Source organism: Misgurnus anguillicaudatus, chromosome 7 (assembly GCF_027580225.2).
Source record: "Misgurnus anguillicaudatus chromosome 7, ASM2758022v2, whole genome shotgun sequence".
Classification (NCBI taxonomy): domain Eukaryota; kingdom Metazoa; phylum Chordata; class Actinopteri; order Cypriniformes; family Cobitidae; genus Misgurnus; species Misgurnus anguillicaudatus.
Window position 1 is genome coordinate 11,038,001 of NC_073343.2, and position 26,941 is coordinate 11,064,941.

At 37.4% G+C, this 26,941-nt stretch overlaps 3 protein-coding genes and 1 long non-coding RNA gene across 11 annotated transcripts in view; 2 read left to right on the forward strand and 2 right to left on the reverse strand.

Annotated features, from left to right (window-relative positions):
• The window catches only part of ehbp1 (EH domain binding protein 1), a 206,769-nt gene extending 193,811 nt beyond the window's left edge, over positions 1-12,958 (forward strand). For 5 of the 6 annotated variants that reach the window (XM_055172481.2, XM_073869419.1, XM_073869421.1 and 2 more), the window contains 4 exons: positions 4,017-4,116; positions 5,822-5,895; positions 11,478-11,592; positions 11,830-12,958. In XM_055172481.2, coding sequence (XP_055028456.2) covers positions 4,017-4,116; positions 5,822-5,895; positions 11,478-11,592; positions 11,830-11,920 — 380 coding nt within the window. In that variant the 3' untranslated portion in view covers positions 11,921-12,958. Of the gene's footprint in view, positions 1-4,016; positions 4,117-5,821; positions 5,896-11,477; positions 11,593-11,829 lie in introns of those variants that run through there. The other variant, XR_012370470.1, reaches the window with a different exon arrangement.
• On the reverse strand, positions 11,005-16,126 carry LOC129417662 (uncharacterized). The gene is made up of 2 exons (XR_008635821.2): positions 14,405-16,126; positions 11,005-11,863 (listed from the first exon to the last, which is right to left on the reverse strand). It is a non-coding gene; the product is annotated as an uncharacterized lncRNA (long non-coding RNA).
• A 452-nt stretch (positions 16,127-16,578) lies between these two features.
• On the forward strand, positions 16,579-21,990 carry otx1 (orthodenticle homeobox 1). Its single transcript, XM_073869423.1, has 4 exons — positions 16,579-16,907; positions 18,530-18,719; positions 19,078-19,229; positions 20,311-21,990. Exons 2-4 carry the CDS (start codon positions 18,623-18,625, stop codon positions 21,028-21,030), a joined length of 969 nt encoding a protein of 322 aa, XP_073725524.1. The 5' UTR covers positions 16,579-16,907; positions 18,530-18,622; the 3' UTR covers positions 21,031-21,990.
• A 3,714-nt stretch (positions 21,991-25,704) lies between these two features.
• Positions 25,705-26,941, reverse strand: part of wdpcp (WD repeat containing planar cell polarity effector) — a 71,250-nt gene continuing 70,013 nt past the window's right edge. For all 3 annotated transcript variants that reach the window (XM_055172485.2, XM_055172484.2, XM_055172483.2), the window contains one exon: positions 25,705-26,803. In XM_055172485.2, coding sequence (XP_055028460.2) covers positions 26,753-26,803 — 51 coding nt within the window. In that variant the 3' untranslated portion in view covers positions 25,705-26,752. The remainder of the gene's footprint in view (positions 26,804-26,941) is intronic.

Below are 26,941 nucleotides of genomic sequence, written 5' to 3' on the forward strand. Positions count from 1 at the left end.
TAAAATACTATCCCGTTATTATTTGTATGTATTTTCTACACTTTAGTGAGGTGCCCAGATTTGTGTATAAATGCAAGATGTCACATTATGCTAATCAGTTTGTTTAGTTTTGTGAGAAAATGATATGGAAATGTACATATGTGAATGCCTGTTGTTTGTAAGGTTTACAGGATTTTTTCATTGCTTGCACAAAAGCGCAAATGAAAAAACGCTCGAACAGTGTGTAAAATAGTATTACAATAAGGTAAAAGTGCCCATAGTTACCAAGTTACCATTAATAGTACAAATAGGCATCACTGTGACACATACCGCTACGTGTTGTTTCAGGATCAAGCTAAAATTCCTGTAATATGTCGGTTCGTTTGGTGCACACAGCGTGAATCGCATTATGAAACTTTTCTTTTTCACCACTTGAAGTGAAAACATAAAGCGAACTTGAGGCCACGCGTGATCTGCCTCCAATAACTCGCACATGCCTTCCTCTGCTTCGGCCATCTCCTTTCATCAACGCGCGCTAAAAAGTGATGCGTAGCCATCTCGCGAAAAAAAAAAACTCTGTCTTGCAAGACTTTCGAAAAAGCCATATAAACGTGTATATATATATATATATATATATATATATATATATATATATATATATATATATATATATATATATATATATATATATATATATATATATATATATATATATATATATATATATATGTATATATTCATTAATTATAACCATTTGACAGTAGTGGAGTAACGCCACCAAATGTAGCGAAGTAAAAGTACAGTTTTTTCACTAGAAATGTACTTGAGTAAAAGTACCCATCCTTAAATGTTTACTCAAGTACATGTAACGAAGTAAATGTAATTTGTTACTACCCACTTTACATATTTGTAAAACAAGTCAACCAACTTCTGGCACCTCGAAACAGGTATTTCAGCCCAGGATCACAGTTCCTGTCAATATTTAGTGTTTTGCTACAGAAACTGCATGCAGAAACTGCATTTCACCCCACAAGTTTTAAGGGTTGTTGTCCCCATTTTAGGGAAATTTCCTCTAAAAATTGCAACATAATCATCTGACTTATTCAAACTGATCCATGTTCCCTTGAATATGATAAATAGGCCCAACACTTGTAGTATGAAAACATCCCATACCATAATATTTGCACAGCCATGTTTAACTGTCTTCACAGTGTACTGTGACTTGAATTCACTACCCGAGAATCGCCTGAGGTTTTGTCGATAACCACTAGGCCCGAAATAAACAAAATGTTACACCATTTTTTGTTGTTTTGTTTGTTTTGGACCAGCTGATGTGATTCTGCACATGCCGTTTTTCAACAATGGTGCTTTACGGGGCTTCTTGCAAATAGCCTAGCTTTAATCAGACGTCTTCTGACTGTCTCGGTACTTACAGATCATTTTGGATTCTCTTTGATCTTTCCAGAGGTGATGAATGGCTAAATCTTTGCCATACTGTTCTTCAAACTATTTTAACAGTTGCTTGTTTTTCCACGTGTTTCTTTTTCTGCTATTTTTAAAGAGATAATTTTAGCTGATCATCCTAAAATTTCTTTATGCGTTTTCCCAGATCATCTTTTTAATCAAATTGCATTGTTTCTTCAAACAATGGTTCTAATGGCCCGTTTTACTTATAAATTGAATAACAGATATGTGGGGGTAAAACATTTGCTTCCCTTCTTTCATAAAAAAAGGACAAAAAAGTTTTTTACAAAATGAACTAATTTTCCAATTAAAACTGGACACTTATTATTGGTAAACTTTTTGTCCTCTTTTAATATATGCCAAGTTTATTTGTGCATACCACATCAATGTTGTATATTTTGAGAGTAAAAATAAGTGACTAGATCTATGAGAAATGTTGTGCTCTATTAGTAAATTCTTTGGTTTTTAATATATATATTATAAAAAAATGTATAACATTTGATGGGATTAAGGGGCGGTTTCCCGGACAGGGATTAGACTAGACCTAGACTAAAATAAATGTAAGAGCTGTCCTAACTGAAAACAACTTGCACTGACATATCTTAAAATGCGTTTTCCTTAAAATGTACACAAGTAATGTTTTTAGTAAGGCAAGTTTATTAAAACTTAGTTATATTTCCTAATTAAACTAAGTCCTAGTCCTGGTTTAAGATAATCCCTGTCCGGGAAACCACCCCTTAACATATACGTGTGTGTGTGCATGCGTGCGTGCGTTTGTGTATGTATGTATTTATGCATAGCCCATACATTTTTATAATACTAATATATAGTATATCCTCTGTAGAATCAGCTATGTATTTCACTCTCACAGCACATTTTTCCCTAAACAAATTTAGGTTTTTTTTCTCCTAGGAGTTTTTTCAACCCCTAGGGTGTCAGCTGACATTGGCTTAACGTAGAACCCTTTTCTAGACGTTTCATTATTACTACGCTCGCTAGTACAATTTAATCTTAGCCGCTGTACTCTGCTGCTTTTGTTGTCCCCTGATTTTTCTGTGTTTTCTCCTGCTTTTATTAATGTAAAACTGCTTTAAAACAATTAAACAATTGTAAAAAGCGCTATATAAATAAAATTGAATTAGATAGAATAATTAGTAAGCGGAATTAAATCAAGTTTATTATTGATTGCTATACTCCAAAGCAACCTTTGCACCCTGAATTTGAAGTGCATACTGTTACTTTAATGAAGTTATGTTGTGTCTTTAAAATTCCTAGGTGTCTGGAAAGGCAGCCTAGAGGTGCGTTTGTCATTTGCATAGTTGTTTTTTGGCATAGTTGTTCAAAGCCTCTGTCACAGTCTGAGCTCTGCGTTTCATGCAAACAGGCGCACTCCGAATCCACAAACCACCAAGAGGCGTACGAGTATGTGTTGCTCCTAATACAGACTGGTTCACGCACTGTATGATGAAGGTCAAAAGTTTTGAAAGAATACAGAGTACTTTGTGTACTCGCGGAGCTTTTTCATACAGTGCGCCAACCAGTCTGCGTCAGGATAAACACATACTCTTGGTCAGTGGTTCTCTAACTTTTGCGGCCTCAATATGGTGCACCCCCAAAGAAAATGTATTACTTTCAACTTATTCCAAATTTCAAAAAATTGATGATTTAAATTATTTTAATGTGTTAATGATTAATGACTTAATCACATGCTTTAATACGTTAAAGCTGACAGCCCTTATATATATATTGTATACAAATGTACCCTGAGAATTAGGTTATTGAACTGTTGCATGTCATTTGGAGTTTCTTTCCTATCACAGCAGTCTTACTTGTCAAGCCCCTGGGCAAGGGGCGGAGCCACACCTACAGTTTCCACTTTTGTAAGTTTGGCATCTGGACATGTAGGCCTCAGGCACAGGACATGTTCATTTTGAGCACATTGAATCTGTGGTTTCTGAAGCTTCAAGGCTGCACAAAGACCCAGAATTGAGACTTTAATCCCAAGCAATACAGAAAAATAACCAGGATGCATAAAAGGGGTAGTTCACCCAAAAAGGAAAATTCTGTCATCATTTACCTGTACGAGTTTCCTTGTTCTGTTTTACACAAAAGAAGATATTTTGATAAATGATGGTAAGCACACAGTTGAAGGTACGCAGGTAGCGAACACGCATCTGGATGGCTTTCTAACGTGCATGTATGTCTGTGTTGTTGAGAAAAGGCTGTCAGATAATCTCATTTAAAGCACTTTATACTCGGAGGTATGAGATAAGTGCTTAGCTTAACTTAACCATGCCAGATGAAGTCGGTCAGGAGTCTGTTCATGTTTACGCTTCTGTCTGTAGCAGTTTGTAAAAGCCATAATAAAATGTTGAAATGAAATTGTTGCGTTGAGGTGGAGATTCGCTGTAACTGGCAGGAGCTTGAATGCTTTTGCAATAAATTTCACACGTCTGGTAATTAGTGGGAACTTGTTATTTGTTTATCTGTACCGCCACATGAACACCGTAATGTGGAATGTTACATAATAAGGTTTTACATGCTAAGTTGTTTGTGTATGTGTGTGTTTTCAGGGAATAACAAGGAAGAGGAGGAAGCCATGATGCAGGAATGGTTCACCCTGGTTAACAAGAAGAACGCTCTGATCCGCAGGCAAAACCAGCTCTCTCTGCTGTGAGTATGTCTGCACTTTCTTCTGTACTTATTGAAGGTAGCAGTTTTGTTTTTGGCAGCCCTTTTAGTTTTAGTCTTAGTCTTTTGGACGAAAATGCTTTTTAGTTTTAGTCACATTTTAGTCACTTATAAACTTGATAGTTTTAGTAAAATTTTAGTCGACGAAAACACAAAGGTTTTAGTCAAGTTTAGTCGATGAATACGCAAAAAGGTTTTCGTCAATTTTAGTTAAAAAGAAGTCTTTAACAAATTAATTTAGGTTAAAAAGTGTGGTGTATTTAATGCTATTAAAATGTGCATTAAGGTTGTCCCTGAGGGCTTGCCGTTGTTTTAGTCGGTGTGCCTTCTGCGCATGTCATAACAAAAAAGTTGAGCCTGATGTTGAGTTTTTGTGTTACGCTGAGACCTCGCTTATAAAGTTGAGAAACGCGTGCCTTGCCTTGTTATTTAAATACACCACAAAAAGTATTGGAAATGGGCTTAGGTTTGACAAGTAAAACATGTCACAAGCCGATTGTTGAGTAAAATTTAATGTATATGATATGGTAACTATTTTAGCTAAAAACAGACAGATTTCACGCAAAATAGGCAGAAATGACATGCATTGTGAACGTCAGACTTATAATCATTTTTGTTTTGTCTCGTCAAAGAAAATTTGAAAGCGTCTCGTCATGTTTTCGTCACCTTAGAGCCATTTTTAGCTAGTCATCGTCGCGTTAGCGTCATAAAAAAGTTGCGTCAACGAAATCATTTTGTTATCGTCATCGTTGACGAAAACAACACTGGAAGGTAGTGGTCTATACACACTCCTATATTATGTTGATACCTACACTTGAAATGATTTTCCCAGGAGACCCGAGCCCAGTCAGAAGGTCGGGCCCCTCATTCACTTCCACCCTCCCCTGACGGCCCTCCACCGTAAAACCGACAAAACCCATATCAGAGCCGACGCGCCTGCCATAATGTGATTTCAAAGACTGTATTATTCCACCCATTATGACAATTGGATCGACCTAAAAGAAATTGAAAAAAATGACTCGCCGTCTAAATAGCAATTCATTCACCTAAGAGGAAGCCATTGTGACAGTAACTGACGTTATTTACTCTCTTTAACTACGTTCACAGTTATGACTTTTCCTAGGTTGATGTTAATGTACATTCTTGAAACCTTTCATCATTTTTTTTTAAGTGAAAGTGAGATGTATAAAAATCTGGCCGGCTGTTCGTTCTGCATAGAGAGCGGCGAGAGGGAGAGAGAAGAAAGAGAAAGAGTTTCAAAGCTCTCACAAATGACAGATTGAAGTATTCTAATCACATTATATCACTGGAAAGGGGCTTTTTAAGTGCTCAATTAAAAGGGCCTTGATAATTTCTTTCTTTTATTTCTTTTTACTCACTGAACAGGCTGTGAAGGACAAATTCTATTAGGGGACAGAGTTAGCTCATTTCCAATACATTTGAAAGTGGTGAAATTTAATTTGCTCCTCGATACCCCACCCACCACCAGTTACCCCCAACGTTTCATTCCCCGCTGCCCGCCGATCTCGCCCTGTGTGTTTCACTTTGTGTATCGCTTATTTGCAGTAGATTAATGTGAGGTAGGAAAGGTGCTGGCGAGTTCACGAATCGATGTTTATTAAAGGTTTCTTTAAGTGTTTAATGATTTAGTCATTAACATATTGATGAACTTTTACAACTTGCCCAGGGAGAAGGAACATGATCTGGAGAGACGCTTTGAGCTGCTGAACCGAGAATTGAGGGCAATGCTGGCAATTGAAGGTAAGAGGGAGTGAAAGAGGGATTTGGGGGGTGGTTTTGAGAGCCGCTCTATGAAAGACAAAGATCCTCTCCTGCTTAATTAAACCTGCCCGCGACTCGCTCTTTGACACCTCTGCCGCCGCCCCACCCACTGCACGCTGTTTTGAAAACGCTATAGTGATTGTATTACCACCCTTTGATAGATTACACTCTTTTAACCCATTCTGTCTCCAATTATATACGATATATGTAGTAGATATGATTGGGGAGAGCAATAATCTCAGTCATCATATCCACATCCATATTAAATCCCTGTGGGGCCCTGCGAGACATGGCCGGATTTATAAGGTTTTTGAGTGTGTGTTATACAGACAGGTAAGCGAGGTAAAAATAAAGCCTATTGTGTGGTATCAAAGTTGTCTGGTTAAGTTTAATCCCTTTGACTGTGTCCTCTTTCGCAAAATGAACCTTTTACAATCAATGCAAATTGATTTTACAATTCGATGGTGACCCTCTCACCCCTTGGCTAGCCATGGTAATTTCTTTCTGCACCTGATAAGCTAGCTGATCCATCATAAATCAATTCTAATTAGTTAGAAGAGGTTGACAGTGGACATGAATAGCCAAGCAGAGAGCAAAGCTGCGCGCTTTTATTGTGACTGCGGCAGACGCCACACAGCGGTGACAACCGTGGATCTGTCATTTCTTGGTCTCGCTCTTTCTGTTAGGGATATCAGGCTACATGTTGACAAATCTCTGATGCAGATCAAGCCACTTTAGCTAGTTATTTTTCAAAAAGAATTCCTTCACACAGAGAGGCGCTGTGATAACGGACACTGAATGCCTGGAACCTAAGCTTATAAAGTTCAGTGCATCTCGAATGTTGAGGCGCCTCAGCCTTGTGTCCAGTTATCAGCTAACGCTTTTTGAAAACTGGAAATGGAGTGACTTCCAAATATTGGCATTGGATGTGCAAGGGTGAGAAGGTCCGTCCACGGCAGTGGTAATTCGGTCCCTGCTGCTTGTACCGGCCCTATCAGTCCAGACACCGCTACCTGTTGAATTATCGCTCTCTCTCTCTCTCTCACACACACACACACACACACTTTATCTCCATTGCTTCTTCTCGCTCTCTCTTTTTCCCATGAGGCTCAGCACTTGGCATTCAGAGTCAGGGTGTTTCTGAAGCGAATCTGAGATAGTTCTGAGCTGCTGGTGAGGAGGTTCGTGCATCACTTTCTTATTTGGAGCCCCGACGGGCTGTCGCGCCCAGCAAATGCAGACAGGTAATTGCTGATTTGCTTGGTCAGCTGATGACATTGGAAGTGTAGCGGCTGAGGCGTTCAGACAGGCACACACATTTCTCTCATATCAGTACACACTCTTACGCTGATAGAGAAAAACGCTCGCCCCTCCTCGACCCCGCGAGAATCTACAGCTGGTGTGTGCCAGAGTCAGGTGTTGTTAAACACTGGATGCTGGTACAGATGTCTTTTGTTTTATCAAAACAATAGCAGATAATTTACATTTTATATTTATTCTTTTTCTTAAGGAATTTTATTTCAGCATATTTTTTGTTTAATCCTTAAAGGGCATGAAAATCAGACTTTTTCCATGTTAAAGTGCTATGACTGGGTCCCCAGTGCTTCTATCAACCTAGAAAATGTGAAAAAGATCAACCCAGTAACTTAGTTTTGTTAAACCATTCTCTACAAGCACATGAAAAAATAGGTGGTTGAAATTTGGCTCTCCTTATGATATCATAAGGAGCTCTTATTATAATAATTCCACCCCTTAATCTGCACAAGCCAACCACAGCACTGCAGAGAAAAGCACAATTGAGTTTTAATTGCAACAAACCACCATCATTGTGATCAGTGTTTGAATTTCATCAGCTCATTTGCATTTTAAAGGACACACCCACAACGGCACATTTTTTGCACACACCTACAAAGTGGCAATTTTAACATGTTATAATAAATTATTTATATGGTATTTTGAGCTAAAACTTCACACCAAAGATTTGTTTGACATCTTAAAAAAAGTTGTGTGCCATGGCCCCTTTAAAAGTTTTGTTGTCATAATAACTACTAAAATGCACAGTAAATGTAGTGTTATGTCAGTCTAGCTGTTAGGGCAGTTCAGTGTATTCTTTTATTTATTTTCTTTAAAAGTGTATTACTCAATGATGTCTATAAAAAAGGTATCATTACTCACTGATGTAAGTTTAAAAGTTGACAAGAAGAGAAAAGCAGGTTGAAAAGACGAAAAAGGATTCGGTTAAAGGTGTAAAGCAAACAGGCTAAGTGTTAATGTCGGCTAAACGATAACCCCTTCAGATTCCCTTGCGCTGTGGGGTGGAAGAAAAGTAGCATGGCCTTCCACAATATGCCATGACTCTTATTTCTCTGCCTCTAAATTGATCCTTTTTGCCCTTGTTATCTGCCTGCCATGCACACATACTTTCTCTCAAATTCTCCTTTTCTTCTTTCCGTCTCCCTATTTCTTTCTTTTCTCAAATGCGGTGCACTCCGGGGCGTTATATTTGAAAGTGGACGCTCCTTTTGCGGGGGGATTTCTGCATAGGTCCCCTAGTTTTGTTGTTACGGTTTTATATGATAAGCTTTTTTATATGTTTAAAATCAATATGTAATCCTGTGCAAGGGCTTATCCCCCTACACCCCCATTTGTAAATCTATTTGAGCTTTGTTACATGTCTGGGCGGCCGTATTCCTCGGATTGATTGGGTGCAGTGTGAGAATCCTATCAAATGGTCGGCTTTGATGATGTTGCAAACTCTTTCAAGATTGCTAGTTGACTGGAACTGGAGATAAGGCGAGACGGCAGTTTCTCATTCGCCACTATTCACTGAAATCTGTGTTCATTTCCATTTAGCCATTGAGTTGTGCATTTGACTCACAATGTGTGATTTTTATACCGCTGCACTTAATAGACATTTCCGTTCGTGTCATCTTTTTTGTGTTTTTGTTCTTAAACATAGCAGTTTTTTCATGTACATTTTGTGTTGACTTAATAATGTATTTTGTATTTTTTGTCATTCATACAGTATGTGTTTTATATGAATTTCTTCATGTATTTGGTTTGATAATTCTACTTATTTGTTACATAGCAGGCAAAGAATTCTAGTTTGGGTACCAGCTGGTTCAAAACCAGGAACCGCTGTCCCGTCACTCTCCTTGTCATGGTTCTCCATGTTGGTCTTTGTCCCAGGCCCAGCTGGCCTTCGTCCAGCTTCATCTTATGCCGGCTCTCCCAGCCTGCCTACCACTTGCCCAAATCTGCTGTAATAAGATCATGCATTTTTCTTTGGATTCCTCCAATACTTATTTCCTGTTTCACCTAAAAAACACATCTTTAGCAGCCCCAGACGTTTGTTCTGTGCCTCCACGTACTAAAGTGAGGGTGGTGCGTTTGAAGTTGTTCAAAGTGACCGAATTTAGTGATCTTTGGGCAGAACTTAAGAAGAAGCGCTGTGCCTCCTGAAGCTGCCGAGCAGGTTGCACTCTTGAATAAATTTTGCTGTGGAGGAGGGTCATGGGGATTTGAACCAGCGCATTCTTCTGTGGGTTGTGAGTGCTCACATGGTTACCATTGGTGTGCATTGTTAGGGTTATCTGAATAAGCACCAACCATGTGAGTTTTAACGTGATTGCCCAGGGCAATGAGAGAGAGAGAGGGAGTAATCCAAAAAGGATTGACCCCCCACCCCCTATCCCAAAGCTTCCATACATCTCTTCTTCAAGGAAGTAGAAAAAGAAACACCAGAGGAAGAGGTAGTAGCTACCGTGAGTGCCATCAGGTTTTTTTTATTCTGATCACTCGTTTACTCTACCATGTCCCTCATCGTCGAGATTCATTGTTTACCTTCTTAATGAGAGGGGCGGCACCGCTCACGCTTGATTGACAGCTGCATGCGGCCTGTGCCGGAGGTGCAGGGGACAATCTGTGGCTTTTTGGCTGGGAATGCTGAAGGGGAAGAGGAGGAGGTGGTAAAGAGTCGAGGGACTTTTTTCTTCTCACTCTCTCTCTACCTCTTTGGAACATGCAGAAGTTTTTGTTGGTCATAGCCTACCCTCCAGGCAGGTCTTTGTGAAGTAGGCATTGTCGTTTTTGACGGAGGAGTGAATTAAGTGGGGGGGCCAAAGAGACCGAACGTATGGAGAGTGATGCAGGATACACAGTAGATGTGGAAGAGGAAAGTCTCGGTCTGTAGGATGATCAGATGAATGACATGTCAGACCTGTATCACAGGAATATTCTCTGCAAGCTGACGCTTTGCTGGTGCAACATTAAACAAAAATGATGTTGTTGTTTTCTGTATAGCTCAACTTGCTTTTAAATAAAAAAGTCTTCCTGCAGGTTTTTAGAAATTCTATAAATCCATTAAAACAAATCCTTTCAAATATTTAGTGGCATGCCCTTAATTTTAGCCTCTCTGAAGCCCTAATGAAAGAAGACCAAAGACTTTCATTTAGCTGCTGGAGGCCAAATAATTTTCAAATATTGGAACTGTGTTCATTTTGCCACTGTGCTTCACTTCAAAGGCGGAGAGGTTAAATGTGAGCGTGGGGCAGACCTTTCAGGACAAACGCTGCTCTCAGCACCACACTGCAATTTCACGCAACCAGTGCAGAAATATTTATTTTTAATGAAGTACACTTATTTTAAGGATTGACATTTCGGAAGGTTGAACTTGCATTTTATCTTACACACTCTTACAGCAATAGACACATTCATACAGAGCCCAAAACAAGTAAAGAGTGTATTTTCTTTGTGTGTTTGTGAGTGTGTACGCATGAGGGAGCATTAATAAAGCAGTGTAAAGACACTAGTACAGTCTGTTCTTACAGCGGGCTCAAGAATAGGCCTGGTAAGATAACTTCCCCTTGGCTGTGAGCGTAGCCTAATCTGCACTGGTATCAGTAAGGCCTGATCTCGTCTGCCTGGCTGATATTTCAGACCCGCTGTTGGCAGGGGTACAAGACCAGGTCACCTCGCAGAGACTTTGGCTATACTCACACATTTCATTCATGAAATAACATAATATTTCCTAAATATACAATACATACTTGTATTTAATACGTAACACACAAAAATATTAAGCCTTCAGATTGTACAAGATCATGTTTAATACTTAATTCCAAGTTGAGTGAAAAATCAATAGAATTTATTTATAGAGCAGATTTTGTGCTGTGTAAAGGCATTAACGCCTCTTTGGGACTTGACGTTTTAAGGTGCTTAAAAGCAGGTGGTGTACTCAACACAGTCCTTGTATTCACTTGTGTTATCAGATCCGTTCTGACCGAATTCCACTGTGTGGCTGCCGTCCATTATACAGGGAACCTGTGGGTGCCCTTTCAGAGCTTCACATTAACTCAACAATATTAAGCTAAATAGTACAGACCACAGTCTTCCTTGATAGTTTGAGAGTGATGTCTTTCACACGTGAAACCATTTAAATTATGCTTGTTTCTGTAAGTCGTCTTTACTGGATTTTGTTGAAGGTGCCATGGAAGGTGATTAGCTGTCAACTTTCTTATCCGGTCTCTAAAATGTTCTTTCTCGTTTTCTTCATCTTCCAGACTGGCAGAAAACAGAGGCGCAAAAGCGCCGAGAGCAGCTCCTGCTGGATGAGTTGGTCATTCTGGTCAACAAACGTGATGCTCTGGTCAGAGACTTGGATGCCCAGGAGAAAGAGTAAGTCCACCTGCTGCAAGTCATTTTGGGATGTGAGAGCGCTTAGTGCTCCAGAGAATTCTGCTGCAGTTTAGAGAAGGTTTTAGAGGCCAAAGCTTGCAGTCAGACATCACACTTTGCATTTACTGTAGGTGTTTTGTGTGTATGGGATGTTAATATTCAAAGCGGTCATAGGTGGTGGAGGCATTCTTCTGTGTCCATGACCTTTGATCCTGTATGTCCTGTGTGTGCCGACAGAGCTGAAGAAGAAGATGAGCACCTGGAGAGAACCCTGGAACAGAATAAAGGCAAGATGGCAAAGAAAGAGGAGAAGTGTGTTCTTCAATGACATTCATTTCCCAAGCAAAAATATGCTAAAGGAGAAAGAAAACTACATTGTTTTAAAATATATTTGAAGACCACAGCATACATTTTATTATTAATCTTTATGGAATCTTTTGTTATGGCTAAGGAACTGGTAAAGGCCAAGAGTTAAGTGAACAAGAGGGATTTTGTTTTACGTATGCAAACACAACAAAACAATATTATTACTGTTGTTGTTGTTGTTATTATTAAGTTTGGTTTATTTCATTTTATAAACAAGGTACTTAAGAAACTAATATTGGATAAGATTTAAAGCTGTAAAAATGTTCAACTTTCTTTGACAGAATGGTGAAATTCATTGTAATTGTGAAAGTAAAAAGTACATTTTAATCTGAACACAGATTGTGTTTCCCTTTCTTACAGAAAATTATAACTTAAGGTTTTTTTCATCACATTAGAGGTTTTACGGGAACATTTTCTGTTGTTGATTAGGATTGAATTTCAAAGTCATATTGTATTTCAGTTTTAAGGAAATCTATCAGCAAGTTCTTATCTAACAAGACCTGCGTGAAAATTAAATGTTTAATTTTTTGACTTTTTTACATGTAAAATATTTTACAAAAAGTATTTTGTGTTTTATTGGCCTTTTATGTTTAATATGTTCACCAAACATTTTACTGCTTGCTAAGTGAAAAAATAATGCGAGTGCTTATGCAAAATAAACAGTCATGTTGTACATTTAATTTTACTTTTTGAGGCTTGAAAAGCTTGAGAATTTCTTTATTTTCAGCAGCAGTCAGGATCAGAGTAATTTATTACTTTTGCCTTTATTACTGTTTGAGACGTTTTTAATGTAACCATCTTCACAATCCTGTACATTTGCTTAAGGACTTTGTTCATATTTATTGTATAGTTAGAAGAGAGGAGGGAATAATCATTTTTTTGTCCGCATTTTTCAGTCCCACCACGTCTTTATTAAATGAGCATTACCGGTTTATTTATTCCACTGTACTATAAATATTACTGTTCAATAAAACTCAAATGATTTCATACTCGAATCAAACTGCAGTTCGTGTTGGTTCTAGATTTGACTTTCTGTTGTGTACAAAATGTGGCAGAGGTTTGGCAGAATGTAGCAGATTTGTAATAAACTAAGAAAAATGTACTTTTATTGTGAGAAAATAAATTTATTAACCTATGCTAATTATACAAATGGATTCGTTTTAATGGAATTTAAAAAAAAACATTTGTTTGATAAATTTTGTATTTTTTATTATCAACACATCGTTTTATTTGTTTCTATTGTGTAAATTCCGGTCTAATTGAATATTTTCGATAAATATAATTTGTTTGTCAAGTTCTGCATGTTTTAAAAATAAGACTTACAGTGCTTCAACATCACAAACCTTCAATAAACAAATAAATAAAACAATTTCAATGCACTCGAAAATGACATCCAGTTTAGTGGTGCTTTTTGTAAAAAAATAACGGGGGGAAAATCCCCTGTGGTTTACGGTTATTTATAAATGAATGTTTGCGATTTGCTTTGTTTGAGGTCGTTCCTCAGAGGGAGATTAAAGCAAAATCACTCTGTCCAAAGCATCTGTTTTCTCTCATACATGTGAGACAGACTATTTACACGCAGCCAAACAGCCATTACTGCAACCTCGCATCTTCCATTAACAAGCAAAATAAGTTATGACAGCTGACGTCCTCCCTTAGCCGTTCTGATACTTGCACTTTAATTTTCTGATGGTTTCTCCAATTGGGTCCGACTGTACCACAATTTTCCCCTCAGGCGTTTTGTTTTTGTTTTATTATTTTGCAGTTATCATGGATGACTGTAATATTCTGAATAGGAGACACTTATTGGCGCTCACAGACCATTACACCGCGGCGGAAAAGGACATTTGTTTGTTGCCTTAACTAATCGGAGAGTTTAAAGCGCATGTTGTAATTTTATGCATTAGACCTGTGGCGAGCTCCATGTAATCCCGATGAGACGGTACCGCAGTGCTCGTATGAAAATGACCGCTTTGAACTGTTCTCCAGTAGCCTACCTTCAGATGCCTACTGTAATAAACGATATATTTCTGTACATTTGATTTGTCACCTTGAAACGTGGCATAGCCTTGATGGAATATTTTTTATTATTTTTAAGTCTCATGCAACTGCATGTTTTGCATTTGATTAGGAGACTTCGTTTAGTCTGGAGCGGTAAAACTTTCCTTTACCAGAATATTTTTGTTTCTACATTTTTAAACGTTAACCTTAAATTAACGTTTTAGCTGTGTTATTACAATATTTTAATTTTAGGTTTCTTAATTTTATTTGTGTAATTTATACTTTAATAATGTTATGATAAAGGTAAACATCAGAAAGTTTATATCTATTTAGCATTTTTTTCACATGTAACCGAGTGTTTTATTTAAAAAAAAAAAACGCTATTTGAATTAAAACAAAAATGTAGGCTACATCTAGATTCAGACAAAATATATAATTCCCTTACCTGATTGTTGCCCTTTCGCCAACACTTGTATTCGGGCTGAACCCAATAGTAGGCTATTTGTTTAGTGGAAAATTCATTTTCAAAAATACAAAGTTTCTTTAAAAGTTTTCACAAGCACGAAAAAGTTATAAACACGACGAAGCAGCGTATTAAAGCGATAGCAGAGATGTCTGAGTCCCAGAGCGCGTGCTAAGGATCCAGCTGCTTTGAAGTCTACGGCCTGACTTCAGGTGTTGAGCAGTTGAACTCCACGAAGCCCCTCGACCGCTGGATATCCTTCCCACGTCCTAAAGTACACCGGGGAAAACGGTACGGAGACTTATGCACGAGCTTCAAATTCGTATTTTATGCATCATCGTTTTAATAAGGACCGACAACATCGCCGACCCGCTCCCATCCTGCCGGCTAAAGAAACTAAACTTTTCCCCCTCCTCTTCTCGCCTCCTCTAATCCCGAGATTTACGAGCTCAGCATTTAGAAAATTCGACTGCAATTTGGGATTAGACAAAATACTCTTATTACAAAAGCTTCTAGCAACCTGATAACTTGATACCTGTTCTGAGTTTATCACGGGGTCTTAGCAACATCAGGGCCGAGAGAACAAACTAAAAAAACGGACGAAATGCAGAAATAATACATGTCTTTTGTTGTGTATTTAAGGATCACATTTTGTTAACGACTCTCTGTATTTTTGTCCGTTAAAGTGATTTAGGGGCAGGTGAATCCTGCCTTTTTGAGGGAATCACGTCAGTGTTGTGTTTTAAACAAGCAGTATAAACATTGATATGCGCATTCCCTGTCGCCATACTTCTAAGAGCCTCCATGCAGCATCCAATAACTTTCTCTTTAGTTTTCCTTCGTCTATTGACGTTAACCAGCAGCATCTCTGTTACTCCCAAGAGTACTTTTGTAGATGACTTTGTTGATCTATAGATGAACGTGCAAAGCCGCCCTTTGATTGGATGCCCCATATAGTAAAAATGTAATTTCGTTTCTCCGGCGGTCACTTGCTTTGAACATTAGGTCGCTTTCAGCTCAGGCCTCAATTAGAATGAGTTGATTTTGTGAGATCAACAAAAGGACCGAGCGAAGCCTTATTAAGATCTTCTGAGCCTTTCAGAAACAGTTAAGGAAACACCGCGCCCTCCGTGATATTCTGTTACCGTATTTTATTGGCATTTCTTTGGGAAAGCGAGGATTGAAAGGTGGTTTCTTTGATTCTCCGAGGCTCAGACCCTCTCTATGTGCTGATTTCGTTTCTTTTTTTTGGAAGGGCCGAGTTTTTCTTCACTCCCTTTCACGTTTCCTCTCCGTCTGCCTATTAAACTTTACGCACACTATTCTGAAATGTAATTCTAAGTGGGGATTAGCTAACCATTAATATTCATGAGGCGGGGTAACAATAAAAATGAAAATAGATAAAGTGGATAAATTAAACTTTTTCATGCATTTTTATCCCGCTTAAAATCGATGAAAAACACGAATCGTTCACTTAAAGAAGTCTTACATTTGGTGTTAAACTGTACCTTGTAAATTTTGTATGCAGTCAGACATTTCTGCAAAGGCCTTAACGTTCTCCTGTATTTAACTGCATATATGTTAAAAGAGTTTGGTTATTTTTAACCTGTTTAATCTACAGTGGGTAATTTTGAAATTTTTGAGCTAATACATTTAAAGTTCCATACTATCTACAATTTCTTCTGCCAAAGAAAAAAAATCAGGTAACAAAACAGTGGCAAATGTAATAATAAAATTAGATCAAATGGAATAAATAATATTTTTGCCAAAACTTTCCAATTAAATATTTAAAAATACATCGCATTGGTAAGACGCCTTTTAAATAGTTTTGTTTTTTCTCCAGATACGTACCAAACATGAAAGTAAACCTTAACTGAAGCCTGTATTCTAATATTGTCCACTGTCTCCGATTTTTAAAAATATTATTCTTCCACTGTACTGTCTACAATTTCTTGATTTTTTGGATCTCAAGAATCTAAAGATTTATTTGGTAGGTTCATGTTCTTGATGTATGTGGTCGGCACAGGGTAGGGCTCCGTGGATGTTTTACCCGTCGATTGGTTGTTCCAGTTGTCAATCAAAAATATGAGCTACGGCGATTGGTTGGAGTGGGCGGATCTGCAGGTGTCCTATGCTCTTAGAGAGGCAGGGTTAGGAGTAGGTGATCAATCTCCATCCGTCTACATTAGCAATCACCTTAAACTAGTGACAGACACGAACGAGCAAGCAAGCCAAAGCAGATGAGTTTGATGTATTTGCTTTCAAACACTACAAACACACTCTGAATACGCAACAAAAAGTCCAGCTAATGTAAGGCACGCGCGCCATATCGACATTGCCGTAAATCTGTAGTTTTGATGAGAGTTTTAGACATTGTTTATTTGGCGTGAGGTTCCGCTTTCGAACCGCCTTCCTGAACTCTTCCACTCTTGGATATTTTATCGGCAAATTTCAGGAAGAGGAGGATTGGGGGTTTTGAAAAAAGGTAAGACAAATGCGGCTTTTTTATAACTTTGTCGTTATGTTTTATTGTCCGTCTTTTTGCGAAATGAATATAATTTTTACAACATTCATTTCGCGAAAAGACGGACGGATATTTATATGTGAATTTTATGTTTTAGTAATGTTGATCCAACATTATATTAGATCAGTTACTTTGATATTTGTTTTCTAATAATTTGGCTGACAGAAGTTTTTACAAGTTATGTTGATCCATTCTCCGCACGTCTGTTATGCAGGCAACGCAGTAAACAACTAGCTGTCGCTTAAAAGTCGCTTTATAAAAATAATTTTAAACAGATTCAAATGTCTGAGGCAACATGAGAGTTAGTTTTAAAAACATCATTTCGTCACGGCAGTTCAAAATAACTCGCTCGGATAGTAATTGCAGAGGCGTATTGTGGTTTTTGTTAATTTATTTTGATGATAAGCCCAAGAAATGAAGGTGTTTTGCCCAGAGGTCTAATCTACATTGTAATTGAGTTAATTTGCACGTAGATGTATTCTTTGTAAATGGTCTTTACAGAGAAGAGAATAAGCAAGCAGTGGATTGGAATACACAGAACTCTGGTTCGGTTCTCTCAGCATGGGGCCCATCCATATTTATTTCCGCTCGCTAACAAGCTCTTAAATTTGGTTAAAGTGACCAAAACTAATACTTGTTCAAATACATTCAAGGATTTAAATTAATCAAACAGTAGCTTAAATACACTGTAAATATATTTGTATAGGCCTACTTTAATATTTTACCCTTGTAAACACTTTTAAATATTTTCACGTCAATTTAAAAGAAAGGATTTTGTTAAATTTCATTAAATAAGCATGCAAGTTTTTACACAAGTTCAGTTAGAAAATTATGTTCATTAGGCCTGCAAGTTCTTTCAGTAAACCGCATAGATTTAGTCATAAGCCAGATACGCTTCTGCGTAATTAATATTTAAAATCAGTGCTTTGTCAAAAGCAGCTAAACAGCTGCTTCTAAATTTTATTGTATGGCTATATTTGTTTTGATATTTTTCTGGTAGAAAAATCAGATATTGTGAAATCTTTATAAATATTATGAAAAATAGGTTAAATACGTTTAAAACATGTTGGGGTTTGCATTAATAGTTAAAACACGGACGTGATTAGGGTTAGAAATAATTAAGTTATCAGTCTTACCCTTCTGGAATTATTTAAAAGATGGGATGGAAAGTTCAAAATCCAAGTATAAAAATAGGATGGCTAATCCAAAAATCAACATAAGTTACAGTAAAAATGTTTAGGGCTCTATTGAAACATGATTTTAACTGAAAAATAACTTCCACGCTCGTTCTTATGTTTTTTTTTTTTTTTTTTGCTTTTGTTTTTTAAACTATTTGTGTTTTTAACTTCTTGTTTCTCTTATTATTTTATTATTATTTTTAAAAACCTAATAATAAATTAACTACATTTTAAAAGTGGTTTCTTTGTTTTAAACTCGCAAAATTATCTGCCAGTCCAGAACTGGCAGATCATTTAATAATTAAATAAAATGTTCTAAACCTTCCCACCGGTTAATGGTCAATTTAATTTACTTTCACAGCTTTCATTTTTTTAATTTCCTACTGTATTTCATTCGTATTGCAGTTACTTAATTTGGGTCAGTCCTTCGGCAAACTGCAACATCGGGGGAAATCGAACTATTGGCAAGATCTGGGGGGACCCGTGACTGCCTCTAGCATGATGTCATACCTCAAACAGCCCCCCTACGCCATGAACGGCCTGGGGCTGAGCGGTGCAGCCATGGACCTCTTGCACCCATCCGTCGGATATCCAGGTACGTACATTACATGTGAGCCTGAAATACGTCGAATGTTTTATGTTAGGTAGGCTATAGTAAACGTTTGCAAAACGAGTTTGTAGTTAATGCATTTGACGTTTATGAAACATTGTTTGGCACAACATACTGGGCATAGATTATTGCGCCATAATTTTACAAGAGAAAGAATAATCCACAAAAAAGCTCCATATTTACTTGGAACCGTTTTGCTTTACGTGAAATAATTATTTTCATTTCTGAAAATAGTCTTTGATAATATCCTGAATTTCATGTACAAAAATATTTTTTGTCAGGCCTTCAATTTTTTTCGTAAATGTGTGTAAGCTTAATTTTATGTATTGTTTATTTTCTGCAGCAACGCCCAGAAAGCAGCGGCGGGAGAGAACAACATTTACCCGCTCACAGCTTGATATTCTTGAAGCGCTATTTGCCAAAACTCGTTATCCGGACATATTTATGAGAGAGGAGGTGGCTCTGAAGATCAACCTTCCTGAGTCCAGGGTTCAGGTACGTGTAACCCCAATGCCAGTGCAAGGTTCAGGTACGTGTAACCCCAATGCCAGTGCAATGCCATTTACACTAACAAAACAGTTACTTAAGCTGATTTGTTAGTGTAATTTTCAAAATGCATAAATTATAGGGCATTATGCTCAGCTGCTCCCCCTACTGTTTTCCCAAAAGTTCGTATTGTTTTAATTATTGCAATTATTGTAACTATAGACTGTTAAGTATGTATTTATTTAATTGTTTGCCAAACTAGTTGTACGACCATCGCAAAACAAGGGTTAATTGTTTCTGTCTGCGTTTACAGTGACGCATGTTTGAATTATGCAGTGTGAAGGGATTATATTTTTGATGGAAAGAGTTTAACTCATATTTGCTCTGTTACAATTTTGTATTCTCTAGTGTTTAGGGCATTTGTTGGCAAATGCAATGAATACTGCTTTTACTATTTAGCCTACTAAGACAAAGATATTAAGGCACATAGATATTTCTAAGAGGGTCTTTAGGATGAAAAGTTTACCTAAAGGCACACCTTAGTGAGTGAAGTAAACATTCAGGAAATATAGAATTCCCACAGTTCACTGTGGATCTTTCATGCAAATAATACTTTGCTGAGGTGACCTGAGGCCTAAAGGAGCAACCCTCCATCAATTTCCCAAGCAATTTTATTTCCTCTTAATAAGCATGTGAAACAAAACACATTACACGGTCAGACCCTCCTTCCACTATTAAATTACCATCTCTACGAGGAAACTCAATAGGCTGCTATCACCCAGCCGTCTACAAGCACTGAAATTAGATCCACACAGTAAAGCAGAAAGGACCTGCATGCAAATTAACGCCAGGAACTGCTAATAACTAGCTATTTTCCACTCTGATATTGCACAATGGCTTTCCAATGTGTCCTTCAGACATGCACGGAAGGTTTCGGTAATCATTTAATGGAGCTGTGTATGTGTGCGCTTTGAGCGTAATGGACTCATGTGCTTTTGTATATTATGGCTCTGTTTTTAAATGTGTAGTTTAATAGGAATATTTTATTCAAACATTTCAAAGCATATTTTAAGCATGTTTGTATTTGCAGGTGTGGTTTAAGAACAGGCGTGCAAAGTGTCGTCAGCAGCAGCAGAGTGGCAGCAGTACTAAGGCTCGACCTGCAAAGAAGAAATCCTCACCCACCCGGGAGAGCACAGGCTCGGAGAGCAGCGGCCAGTTCACCCCTCCTGCAGTCTCCAGTGCTGGCTCTTCCTCCTCCTCCTCTTCCTCCACCAATAATGCAGGCATTAGCAGCACCTCTACCTCTATCAGTACTGTCTCTTCAATCTGGAGTCCTGCTATTTCTCCAGGCTCCGTACCCCCGTCTGTTACCTTGCCGGAGCCTGTCGCTCCCTCAAATGCCTCCTGCATGCAGCGTTCCGTCTCAGGCACGGCCAGCTCCTCCTACCCCATGCCCTACAACCAGACCACCGGCTACAGTCAGGGCTACCCGACTCCTTCCGGTTCCTACTTTAGCGGAGTGGACTGTGGCTCATATCTAGCCCCCATGCACTCTCACCACCACCCTCATCAGCTCAGCCCCATGACAGCCTCACCCATGCCCACACACCCCCATCACCACATCAGTCAATCTTCAGGTCATCATCACCATCACCACCAGGCCTACAGTGGCACTGGCCTGGCATTTAATTCTTCTGACTGCCTGGATTACAAGGACCAAACAGCCTCCTCCTGGAAGCTCAACTTCAACACTACAGACTGTTTGGACTACAAAGACCAAGCATCCTGGAGGTTCCAAGTTTTGTGATCTGATTTATTTTTTAATGCCCTTCATTTTTACCATCTCTCAGTTTTAATAGTGTGCTGAGTTTAAGCAGAAAAAAAATATAAGGACTTTCAGATTTTAACAATAGTTAGACATTCGTCACATTTTTAAAGTGAGCCCCCTTTATTGAGAGAAAAAAAAGAGGAAAAGTTATGGAGGGAAATGAAAGCTAGTTTTCCCCAATTGTCACCGAAAAGACTATTAGATTTACTCCACGACACAGGGCTCTCTGGTACTAAGTCGCTCCACTCTTTTGCCTGATCTGGATTGTTGTTTTTCAACACGGGACACTGAAAGTTCAGCGACCGTTTTACATCCACCTCTCAAACTCTGTACAGTTGTTTCGTTTTCTAAATATGGTTATTTTTTAGGATGACAGATTCTAGTCAGCTTAACCGAGCTGAATTGTGTACATATGTATTTGGGTCAGTTGCATTGACCATATTTAGTTGTGTTGCTGGATTTCAAATGGTTTAATAAGACTTTGAACGACTTTATGTAAATCTTTTCCCAAATAATCCAAAGATAAAGAAATTGGCGGGACTTATTTGTTATTCTGCAAAAACCCAGTTTTGTTACCCTGAAAAAAAATCTGGATTTTTATAATAAGAACACGTGTGGAAAAAAATATAATCAAATTTTGGAAAAAAAAAGGGAAAATGAAATTATGCTTCGGACATTTGGGCGATATTTGGCCATGATATTCCATTAGGTAAACTAGCATTGGAAGAATTTTATGAGATGAGACACGGCATGATTAAAATTGTTGGATGCATTTAACAGCACTTGACTTACTTGCTCTAATCGATAAAGGATCATATGGATGAGAAAATGTGATTTTAAGGAAAACACCCCAAATACCAGTGAAATGCTGAATGTATGCAGGCGCAGTTCATCACTTTCATGTCCGTAATAAAGTTAACTTACCAATTTTTCACATGACTTCTGACTGGGCTATGTCTATTTTTCTTCACAAATTTTATTAATTTGTTGCAAATGTTTTCAACGTATAGATATTATGAAAAATATATAATTTCTTAATTATGAAGCTTGTTTTTTAAAAGGTTATCTGTTAATTTGTCTAAACTGTGCATCGAGAATAACAAATCTCTTCATTAATCTCCAAAACCAATCAAATGATTTAATTCTATCTGCGTTAAAATGTGAAGAGAGATTTTTAAATCGGCTCGTTTTTATGTTAAAATTGCTATATTTAGTTCCTCCTAACTAAGCAGTTGTCATAAATATGAATGTTGTAAATTTACAGAGAGGCAAACTGATTAAACAGTCAAATCGTATACTTAAATCCATTTCTGTTGGTCTTTTGAAACGTATAATCGCGTGTTGTGCAAACTGTTAAGGGCCATGGCACCGCAAAATTTCTTAAATATGTATTAGCGCATTTGATCGGGTCGTAATTGAATGCACGCATGATAATTGCTTCCCAGCAGAATCTGCGAGCGCTGTGGAGCACGAGAGCGTTTCGCCGAAATAACCCGGAGCCATCTCGCCTCTTCTGATGCGGTAATGACGTGGGTGGGTCTAGGTTAATGGGTCAAAAGCGGGAGGGAGGCAGCCGTCAGGCACTGGTCCATTAAAGAAATAGCTGAAAAAAAACAAGGGCTCGGCAAGGCTTGTTTAGATGAACGTGTTCAAACAGGGAAAGTTTTCTTTTTGCTTATTACGCAGCGTATAGGAAGAATGTGTGCAGGTAAATAGTTTATTCTCTGCTTGATGTTAATGCTGCACACGGCTTGTATCATTTTTTTTTTACTTCAAATACGTTTTAAGTACGATATTTAATTTAATAAACATACAGGAACACATTCAAATAAATGTATTTCAGTAGCCTATGTTTCATGTTTGTGCACATGGACGGAGTGCATAATGTTAATTTAATTATTTTTTTTATAGCCTACGTAGGATTTTGGTTAATTCAAACAAACTGCGTTATCTATATTGTCAAAAGCATATTCCTATTACGAAAATAATAACCCCTTCGCACGACTTTAATCATCTTCATTGTTTTTGTGGGATAATTATTGATATGTTGGCCCAGCAGCTGAATCAACACCTCGCTCATGAGAACATTGGGTATATTTGTTTAACTACACTCGCATTGAGACGCAACCGCAGCTTAGCGACACTATACATCAACATTAATGGATTTGTACAATTTGCATCAAACAAACATTTGCGTCCTGTCTTACTAGGGAATAATTTGAGGTGCTCGGACACGCCCTCGCGTGGAGCACCTGCTTATGCCCGAGGGAAAAGAGTCAGAGAACTCTGAAATTAAAAAACGTTCCAGATGAAACTGACATCAGATCGCAAATTCATAGTTTATAATTTATTTCACAGTGATGAGTGTTGTCTATTAACAAGAAACATTTGTGCCGAGATTTTACACGTTTAAGGGGGAACGAAATTTGGGATTTTGTATAGGGTTAGCTTTATTTGCAAAGTGTAAAATAACCCATTATCGTGTGAAACTACTTGATTCAAGTGTGTTTTTAAGAGATAAGTAATCTCTTAAGTAATTCCTTGGAACAGATTTCTGTAGGAAAAGTGATATTATTTTTAAAAATTGATTTTCAAATTCAGTCATGTGCATTTTAAGCAGTTGTTTCCTCCACGTGAACAATAAAATATTTTAAATCGAAATTGATAAAATTATTTCAGGAATTTCAGGAAATTAAATCCTTATTTACTCTGCCGATATTAATCAGTAAGTCTAATCAAAATAAACATGGAAATAAAATACTTTGTATTATTTTACACACAACAAATGGTCGTTTTATGTAATAATAAAATACGAAATCATTCAAATGTATAAATCATTTACCCAAAACGAAAGCAAACTGTTAAAGCTGCTGGGTTTGAAATTTTGAAATGTCCATGAAATAGACTTTCCCTTCCAAATTATGTAGATTGCTTTCATTTTGCTGTACAAGGCAATCCACTCCTGCTTTACTAATATGCTCATATGTCCAAATGTCAGCTGAGTTGGAGAGGTCGTCCACAATTGACACCATTTTATTACATGTGAAAACTGTTACAGAGATTACCGGCCAAACGCATTAATGGGAAAAAGAACGTGTGGTTTACAGAGATGGCCAGTTGCTGACTCTGGTCCTCTCCGAGATTCAGAAACGCTGAGGTTGGGAAAACCAGCAGAGGGATTTATTGCTACAGTATTGATGATGGGGTTTTAGGAACATGACATTATGATGAAGTGTCAGGATGGACACTTGGTGTATACTGTATCATTATCTTTGACTCGAGCTGACCATACACAATTTAGGATCGTAGCTATCTTACAAAACTTTTAATTTTTTTTATTATTTGTATTTACTTGTATCAATAACTAAAATTTATTCATTGATACAAGTAAATTTACAAATACTTTAATTAAACGTATATTTGTTCACATTAGCTAATGCACAGTTAACATGAACAAACAATGAATAATAGTTTTAATAGAGATTCATAAATCCTGTATGTTTCTTATTGTTAGTTCACGCTACTGCATTAATTAATCTTAATGTATGAGATCCTGATTGCAAAGTATTAACATAAAACATATGCATTTATATGCAAAATATGTAAGGAATAATTGACGACGGGCCGTTGAATTATTCGAAAATAATGCACTCCCAAGATGGCAGTGCGGCACGACGCAAAGCGGTATTATTTTTCAATAAATCAAAACAGCAGAGCCAATTATTCCGCTTATACGGTTACCAAAAACATTGCTCTGGTGGTTATTTTAAGACATTTGGCAGGGTAGGTGTGCGGTTTACAGAAAAATAACACCAATGGAACATTTTTCAATCAATGAAAAGTATTTAACAGACCTGGGTATGTGTTTAAATTGATAACAGGCTGCAAACTGATGAATTACTAGATACCCATTACTTTCTATTTTACGATCATAATAAATGCAATTAAAATAAGAACGGTTATTACTGAGGCGAAAGCAATTGGTCGAGTTGATTTTTCTCATTTCAGGTGACCAGACTGTGACATCATCCTAGCGTCTGAAACAGCCTGAGGCCTTTCGCGTTCTCTTTAGAACAGTTTACCTGCAGACACCGGCACTACAGAAAACCAGTTTGCCCTCTGCTTGTATAACCATAATTAACTATTAACGTCAATAGCTGTCTTTGTGTCGATTTAATGTGGTGGTGTTTAACAGCTGGTTAAATTAAAAGTCAAGACGACCCTTGATTCTTTGGGAAACCTATCATAAGGAACAAATCTTCATCAAAGCAGTAGATCGTAGCATTTGACAGGAGAAAAGAGACTGAAAAATTTGTAAATGTAAAAAGTAGTAGCCTATGCAAAATTCAGTCTTGAGTAACCGAGTTAAAGAACAGACCATGAAAGCTTTTTTATTTTTAACTTCCAGGAAGCTATATAATACTCATCATCAGACCCAATTATGTACCATAAATCTTTTCATCCAAAACACTTTCCTAATTTAACACAAGATTACAAGATTGCCATTCACAGAAAACTGATCTGAGAAATAATCCCATGTTATTAGAAGTTTGTAATCTTAAATGTAATCTGTTGAAAGCGGTATGAAATACTGGCAAACAATCTATGACTGGAGGCCAGGCTCATAAAAAAAAGACAAATTGCTGACAAAAACTGAGACAATCAGTTTATTTATTTAAACATATAAATGTTACTACATTATAAATGTTTGCTAGTTGAAAGCTCCATTCATTTTAAGACCCTCCTTACTAAAGAAAACATCCATGTGTGTAAGGACTTTATTCCAGGTAATTTGTGTTTTTTCTGATGACATAAAAATAAAAAACGTAGAACTTGGTAACCAGTATAATATACTCATTATCTGTCCCACAGCGTGTGTGTGTGATATATACCCACAATTTTTTTTTTAAATGTATACATACAAACATACATACACATGTATATTTATATAACTGTACTTTTTTTTAGAAAATCCTCTTTTAGAATGCAGAGTAAATAGATTACGATATACAGTGAGGGATTATGGAAGGCTGGGTGCTGTCAGATTAAGTTCGGCGAGCAGGCCGGCGACAGTTCTGACACGGCCGCTGTGCATGAAGACTGTGGGGGAAACATCAGCTTTCTCTTTAAAGACACGCGCTGTGTATCCCCTCTGCATTTTTTCTGCATGTAATCTCATACACCAATAGGTGGAGAATATAACCAGCCAAGCCAACAACCCAATACAAGCCGTACCGTTGATCCTGTGATCAAGGACCACTATGCTAGTGTGGCCTCTGTGGCCTACGTCTATGAAAGTTAGGCATTGGGTTTTTATAAAAAAGCCATTTTATAAACACTTGTAAACTAAATCACACACTCTGAGATATTCAATCTGATTGTGGCTCAAGTGTCAGTCACTATCACACTAAGGATAACTGCGGAAAAGCAGGTTTATACACTTTTCCATCTCAAATCCACAAACAGGATTTTATAACCTTTTTTCCAAATAATGTGGCAGAATTTATTTACAAGCAACGTGACTCAAACAGTTAACAAGATAAAGGGTTGACAGAAAAATAATGAAATAGCAAAAATCTTTTTATTTAAAAATAAGATTAGTTAGCACATTCAATGACATATCCTTAGATGGGAAAAATATGTTCTAATATAAAAAATATTTTTAAATATCATGTATTAATTACAATTATTTATTCAATATTCAAACTAAACCAAAATGAATAACTTTGAGTTTCCCACTCCCCTCGGAGGCCTGTAAGTCACAAGAAAAGAATAATAAATCATCAACAGCACTGACAAATTAAACTACGGCCGAAACAAACATACAATAGCCTACAGCTCAACAGTAGGTACTCTATTGCTGTACCAAAAAAAGTAAATCAAAATGTAA